The sequence below is a fragment of the Salvia hispanica genome, chromosome 1 (assembly GCF_029641045.1).
Source record: "Salvia hispanica isolate PSC_SH4W2 chromosome 1, Shi_PSC_v1, whole genome shotgun sequence".
In the NCBI taxonomy this organism is placed as follows: Eukaryota; Viridiplantae; Streptophyta; class Magnoliopsida; order Lamiales; family Lamiaceae; genus Salvia; species Salvia hispanica.
The window spans coordinates 47416430-47424569 of NC_142692.1; the positions used below are offsets into that span (position 1 = coordinate 47416430).

Below are 8140 nucleotides of genomic sequence, written 5' to 3' on the forward strand. Positions count from 1 at the left end.
ATTGAATAAACAATATTGATATTAATATCATAGACTAGAAAATACTAAACTTTCTGAAATATATTCTTTCAGTAGATAGCAATAAAGAATATATTTCGGATTAGATCCTTTCAGTGCTTTACCACACCGGTGTTACTAATCTCTTCTTAGGTAAGAGAGAATTATCACAAACACCGCAACCGTACCAATAGGTAGCCAAAGCCTATCTAGGTTGTGAATACGTTTTTCTTCTTACTAGATCTGGTCAAGTCCCCTACTGGAAAACTCATGAGGAGATTCATTGAATTTCCCTACTTGACCTTCTTAGTAAAAAGCCTTAGACTTGTTTATCATATTTCAATAATAAACCATTTATATTATATTATTTATTCTCATAAATAGGTAAACAAGTGGATGTGGCGTTTCTCGTATACATGCACAAGCTGACTGTACAAAGGCATGTACGCTCGAAGCATCTTTTAGTATACAAACCCCAACAGTCGGATCCTCCTCCAGCAAATGGTCGAGGTCAGTATCCCTATCCGACGCCGACGAGGATGAGGTGGCTAGCCCGCTTGCCGGAGCTCACTAGGATAGCCCCAACGCCGGCTGCCAGGAAGGAAATAGGCGATGGCCAACCGCCGTCACGCCGCGACCCCAGCTACAACGCGAGCTCCCGCTCCTTTTGTGCAGTCTCTACCCCCCCACCAACTCGTTGTGGGCTCTTGGCTCAAGCCAATATGGCCGATACATCTCGGATGACTCCCGGGCAACTTGATTCACATCACACAATGATACGAGCTCTCCGACAAATATTGAGGATACCGTCATCGGGGTAGTCTTCTTTAAATTTCCACAGATGTATTTTTTAGGATTTAATTATGTAGTTTTTAATTTGTTGGATTTTAATTATGTAATTTTTAATTTTTAGGATTTTAATTATGTAATTTTAAATTTTTTAATAATTTGTAATAGTATTTCGAGTATTTTTAATGCATGTTAATATTGTGGAAATGTTTTTAGTAATTGAACTATTTAAATTGAATAATAGAATGGTGGAACCCTTGAGCATGTTCTTGCGGAAGAGCATGAATGTGGATATTGTGTTCTTGCGAAAGAGCAGAGAGTAAAAAATGAATAAAAGTGTGTCCAGACCCAAATCCATACTCTTGTTAAAGAGCTTGGACGTAGATGCTCTAAAGGAAGAGAAACTCTAAATTGCCTATGCAAAAAATTGTGTCGTGGTCAGAAAACTGTGAGCCCATATCCGGGGATGGATCCTCTGTGCTTAAAACGCACCACAATGCCCATGAAACGCAAAAATCTTATAAGCTCAATTCATTTTAATTTATTGCGGGCGGTGGGCCCATCAGCCTCATGTAAAGTAGATATATATGTACACGCATTCCATGCTATATTATAATGCAAAATAATATTTTTATTTTACATATTTCTTTTATTTTAATACTAAAATTTTATAAAATCAAATATTATATGTATATGCATATGAAAATACTTATAAATGGTAACTATGATATAAATATTTGCATATTTCATATTTTTTGTAAGAGGAGTATGAAATACAATTATTTTACTTAGTTCGTCCTTGATTAATTGAGCTTGTTTGATTTAATATGGATTTTAGCGAAAATTTTAAAAGTTAAAGTAGAATGTGAGTCTTATTTTTATATATTAATTTTATGATAAAATGTGAGTGTGATTAATTAGTGAAATGTGAAGTCCAATACCAAAAATAGTAAAAAGTAGGGATGTCAATTAATTGTGGAGGACGAAAAAATAAATTAGTGCCAATTAATAGTGGATGGAGGAAGTATCAAATAGAAACATCTCCAAATAAAATTAAAAATTTTATGTGAATCACTACGAAAGAATAAAATATTTATAAATTGAGTTATACAAATATTTATCATCATAGTTACAATTTACAAGTATATTACTTTCTTCGTCCCTAAAGAATATGCAATTTAGGTTTTGCACAAGTTTTAAAACAAAATTGAAAAAATAAGAAAGTGGTAGAGAGAAAAAATAAATATAATATTATTAGTGGGAAATGAGTCTCATCTTGTTAAAGAAATTTTTTTTTCTAAATTAAAAAATGCATATTCTTGTGAAATAAACTAAAAAAAAAAATAGTGCATATTCTTGCAGGACAAAAGCAGTAATATACTATGTACATATATAATATTTCATTTCATAATATTTTTGGTACTTCATATATAAAAACAAATATTTATTATGTCATAGTTACCATTTATAAGTATTTTAATATGCAAAATAAAAGAAATAAGAATAAAAGAGAAAGGGGAATGTATATAGTAGGCACATGTTGTATATTTACTATACATAAGGCTGATATGGGCCCACCACCCACAATAAATTAAAATGAATTGAGTTTATGAGATTTATGCGTTTCATGGGCATTGTGGTGCGTTTTGAGCACAGTATCATCTCCTGTGTTTTTAGAAACAGTAAAGGATCCATCCCCGCCCATATCCACTTCCTCATGGCAGTGCGCTACGAACTTAGTCATAAATTGAAGGTGCAAATCCAATAAGAGAAAGCCCTAAAATTTAGATGTAAAAGATGAAAATTAAAAAAATAAAATAAAAAAATTTAAAAAAAAAACCCGAATGTTGATTAAATGATGGAAATAACGTTATTTCAAGTCTACCTAGAGGACAACATTTTGAAGAGTCAGTATTTTATCCACGTTGGAAAATCCAACTTCCATGTCACCATCAACTTTATTTGAAATCATTCTCGTATGAATTGTAATAAGATACTTTCTTTTTCGCTAGAAATGAAACATTTTCTTTTTGGTCTGTCTCATTAAAAATAAAATATTTTTAAAAATTGAAACAATACTTTTTATTCTCTCTTACTTTACTCTCTCTTCATTAACTAATAAAACAACACCAGATTAAATTTCGTGCCGAAAAGCAAATGTTGCATATTTAATGGGACGGAGGAAGTAAGATTTAGTCGAATAGTTAAAATCTATGGGATTAAACAAAAGTTAGGATTCAAGTCACAGTATTCCTATAAAAATGCATATAATCCTTACTTTTTGTTTCAAATTGTGATAAACACGGAATTTGCCTGTTTTTAAGATTTATATTTGGCTCGTTTTGAATGTCAATCATGAAATTGTTATGTTTTTAAATTGCATATTTTATATATTTTGGTATTTTGACTTGAGAAATGACAGAAAAATACTTAGAAAAAGATAAAAGTAGTCAAAACAGAAGTCTTGATCTAGCGGAAGATATTATTAGTCCGCCAACATCAAGTCAGTTGTCTACCAACATCTAGTTCGTGTGCCTGAGAGGTATAATAGTATCCCGAAAACGTGTTTAGAAAAAGAATTTATTAATTAGTAAAACTGGTTAGTTGGAATTTGATTCCATGGATAATAAATAAAATTTCAAATTAGAAAACTCATTGGAAAATATACTATGTTCGTCCCAAAAAAATATGGACATTTAGGGTGGTATGAGTGGTAAAGTAAAAGAGAGATAGAAAGAAAAGTAATTATAATATTGGTTTTTTTTTTGTTTTTTTTTTTTTGTTTTTTTTTAAACACCTTCACGGTGGAGGGTTGAGTAGGACCCTCATCCCATCTATATCATTCAGAAAAAGTTAGTACAAAAGGCCTGTCCACAAGAATGCTCCACACTACAAAACACTCTGAACAAAACCATTATAACCAAGAAGAACATCAAAATCGAAAATTCGGGAGGCCCCATTGATCCATTCTGCACAGAGCTTTAGCTCGTGGAGGTGTTGAGATTCGCGTGTAGATAATCTCAAAATCAGACTGCAGGCCAATCTTCGCCAGCAGGTCAGCAACCTTGTTGCCTTCTCTGAAAATGTGTGAGGCTCTCCAGATAGTTCCTCCCAATTCCCTCCTGATCTTCGCCAAAATGATACAAGAATCAGCTGACCCGAGTTGATCCTCAGTGAGCCAACGCACAACAACCTCTGAATCCAACTCAATCCAAATTTGATTACCGAACTGTTTGGCCAGATGGATACCTATCAGTACCGCTGCTGCTTCAGCCTCCAGACCTGATCCCGCCTTCAACCCTGCAGAGAATGCCGAGAGTATCTCCCCTTCACTATCCCTCACTACTCCTCCACCCCCTCCAACTTGGGAAGAAGATAGGAACGCGCCATCTACATTTAACTTGACCCACCTCGGATCTGGAGGACGCCATAGAACCATTCTAGTTCTCCTCTTGCTCTTCTCTTGAACCTGCCCATTCATAATCTCCAGCCTCGGACTGCAATCTCTCCACTGTTCTGGTCCTACCAGCTTAGCCAACACCAAGTTCCTCAAGAGTGAGGACACTTTCCTAATCACATTTTCAGCTTCAAGGGGTTTATTTCTGTGAACATTTTCATTTCTCTCTGTCCAGATAGCCCAAAGAATAAGGTAAGGAAGCAATGCACTTAAATGTTGACTGGAACATATATTGAGATATCTCTGCCACCGCCTAAATCTTAAATCTAGGTTGATTCCTAAACCACCACCAGAAGGAACCTGTGGGAACCATCTGTCAAAGTGACTCCAGACCCTCCTAGCCAACTCCCCATTCACAAACAAGTGTAATCTAGATTCCTCACTAGGCTTCGAGCAACACCTACATTTAGAAGCCAGCGCATTACCCCTCCATTGAAGTTTTAAGTCTACCGGGATTCTATTAGCAAAGAGCCGCCATAGGAATATGGAAATCGAAGGGCTAATGCATTTGCCCCAGATTAGCTCAAAGAACGTGTCTGTGCTTTGTATCTCACCAATTCCCAGGCAGACGCGATGGAAAAATTCCCATTGCCAGAAAATTTCCACCTTCCCCTATCCTTTTCTCTCCTATTGATCGGGACCTGTAAAATATCCTCAACGATTTCATCCGCTAGACCCACCTCATCAGCTAAAAGCCATAGTTCCATTTCGTTCCACTGATCATTCTCCCATAGATCAGATACTTTTAGATTAGGAAGTAGGATACCTGGACTGCAGAGGTCTGCAAGCGGAACGTTCCTCACCCATGAGTCATGCCAAAAGCTGATATTCCCTTCACCAATCACCCATCTTATCTGTTCCCGGCACAAATTTCCAACTTTGAACATCCGTCTCCATATCGGGCTAAATCTATTTGATCGGTATGTCACCATTGGTATGGATGTCGAGCAATACTTCTGGTACATGTAACTGGCCCACAGTGAACCTTGCTCGCGAAATCTCCACCACAATTTGATGCTGAAAGCCTCCATCGAGTCAGCCAGACCACGGATACCCAAACCTCCCTCATCCGTCGGCAGACAAACCTGTTGCCACTTTATCCAGTGAGTTTTTCTTGAGGAATTGCATGACCCCCAAAGAAACCTAGCCATCACCTGCTCTATCTGCCTCAGCACCCCTTTTGTCGGTTCCAGGACTTGGAAAATATGAATAGGAATTGCCCCGAGAACACTCTTTAAAAGTGTCAGCCGGCCCCCAAAAGATAGATGCCTGTGACTCCATCCATGGATTCTCGACGAAATTTTATCACGAAGAAACAAGAACAAACTAGTTTTCTTAGGCCCTCAGTAAATTGGAACACCAAGATAAGAGAAAGGGAAGCTCCCCTGTTGAAATCCACTGATTTCCGTTATCATTTGAGCCCACGAATAGTGCTTTTTATCAAGAAAAAAACAGCTCTTTCCCACATTCACTTTTTGGCCCGATACTTCCATGTAATGCCTTAGACATTCCATCAGATTTACAATGGCTGAACTCCGAGCCTGTGAGAAGATGATTATGTCATCAGCGTACGCCAGATGCGAAACCCCCATAGTATACCTTGCTGTGCGGTACATCATCTCCTTACGACCCAAGATCAGACGATCAAGAAGCCTTGAAAAATAGTCAGCTGCTAAGACGAAAAGTGAGGGGGAAAGTGGGTCCCCTTGTCGAAGCCCCCGGGATGATTTAAAAAAAACCCGCCGGAGATCCATTGATTAACACCGAGAACCAACTCGAAGATATGCAATTTTCAATCAATCTCACCCATTTCTCTGAGAACCCCATGTATTTTAACACTTTAAGAAGAAACGGCCATTGAACCCGGTCATAGGCCTTCTCCATATCCAATTTAAGGACCATGTTTGGAGATACTACACATTTCCAAATTTCGTGAAACATCTCCTTAGCCAACAAGACATTATCACTTAAAAGCCTCCCTCTGATAAAACCACTCTGATTAGGCACTGTTAGCAAAGGCAGAAAAGGGGCAAGCCTTTTAGTGATGAGTTTAGAAATGATCTTATTCATAACGTTACATAGACTGATAGGCCTGAAATCTGCCCATCTTGTGGGATTTTTCTTTTTCGGGACAAGAACAATAAGAGTTGCCGCAATTCCCCTAGGCAATTGAGCACCAGCAAAGAAGTCCACCACCGCCTCAACCACATCTTTCCCCACTATATCCCAGCAAGCTTGAAAAAACAAGGCCGAAAACCCATCTGGACCCGCTGTGCTATCCGCATTTATGTCAAAAACAACTTGTCTAACCTCCTCAGCCGTCGGGTCTACTTCTAACTGAGACAAGTTTACATCAGCCGGCAGAGAAGAAAGGATTTCTAGCTCTGGTTCTCCCAGAGAACCCACATCCTCAGTGAGCAAGTTTTTGAAAAAAAATTCCGCCGAATTCCTAATATCAACCTCTTCTGTCAATGTTTGCCCCCCTTCCTCTATCATGTGAATTCTTGACTTGACTCTTTTTTGCTTCACCCACCCATGGAAGAATTTCGTATTCCTCTCCCCCTCAACCACCCACTTAAGAGTCGCTTTCTGTCGCCAAAAGTCCTCTTCCATCTTCAAACTCAAAATGAATTCAGCTGATGTTCTATTCATTTCAGCACGTAAAAGCGGGGAAGGATTCTGCTCAAAATTCTCCATAGCCTTTTTAGCCTCAAATTCAGCTTTCCTCAAATTCTCTAGGATGTTACCAAAGACGACACGATTCCAAATTTTCAAACTACGTTTCAGCCGACTCAATTTAAGTTGCACATTAATCAACCCCCTTGTGCCTGTATCCTCCCTCCAGCACCTCTCAACCTCTTGCAAGAACAAGTGATGCCTCACCCACATATTTTGAAATCGGAAAGAAGGCCTGACCCTCGGACCAGGAACCCGGCACACTATCAAAAGTGGGCAGTGATCTGATAATATTGTGGGCAAATTAGTCACTCTTGTAGCTTCAAAATTATTCGTCTAGCCCTCTCCAAGCAGTACCCTATCCAATCTTTCAAAGGTGTCACCTCTTGCCCAGGTAAATTTAGGGCCATCTGCTCCAGTATCTAGGAGCTGGCAGTCACTAATAGCCTCTGCGAACTCCATCATCTCCCTTGTTCTCCTCCTCTTGCTTCCCTGCCTTTCCTCTTCTGAAACAAAAATATTAAAATCACCTCCCACAAGCCAAGACAAACCATCCATCTTTGCAGCTAATTCTCGAAGTTTAATCCACATATCAATTCTTCCTTCTCTAAAGCATTTCCCATATGCAACTGAAATAAAGAATGGAGCAGACAGCATTGGTGTGATAAAACGAGCGTGAAGAATTTGTTCTGAATCATCCCACTCATCTACCTCTATTCCCTCCGCCACAAACACCCAAATTTGTCCATTGCAGTTAACACCCTTAAAACTGAGGCCAAACACCCTACTAAAGAAGTCCGGCTTTGGATTAACCATTGGCTCTATGATAGCTAACACCATAATCTTATTATCTTTCACCAAACGTTTGATCATGCTCTGAGTGTTCACGTTGGCCACACCCCTGGCATTCCAAATCAAGACGTTAAGAGACATATCAAACTGTAATCGTTAGAGCCGAGGAATTAAGCTTCCCCTTCTTCTTCATTTTACCATCCTCCTCCCCCAGCTCCACCAAGGCCAAAGAAGCATCTCTTTTGTCTGCCCCACGACCAATCTGCTGCATTTGTTCATTCTCCGGGTCATCTTCCACTGCCCAGTCCTTCTCATCCTCGTAAACCTCAGGGTCAAAGTCCTCATTCGGTAGCAATTTCATAAAACGGGCACGAGAACTGACCTCACTATGAAGGTCCACAAGAGAGCTGCCAACAGCCTCCAGCCTCC

The 8140-nt window shown here is 38.9% G+C and overlaps 1 protein-coding gene across 1 annotated transcript; it reads right to left on the minus strand.

Annotated features, from left to right (window-relative positions):
• Positions 1-3718: 3718 nt before the first annotated feature.
• On the minus strand, positions 3719-7852 carry LOC125220501 (uncharacterized). The gene is made up of 4 exons (XM_089062124.1): positions 7303-7852; positions 6050-7203; positions 4850-5328; positions 3719-4643 (listed from the first exon to the last, which is right to left on the minus strand). Exons 1-4 carry the CDS (start codon positions 7850-7852, stop codon positions 3719-3721), a joined length of 3108 nt encoding a protein of 1035 aa, XP_088918250.1.
• Between the last annotated feature and the right edge of the window lie 288 nt (positions 7853-8140).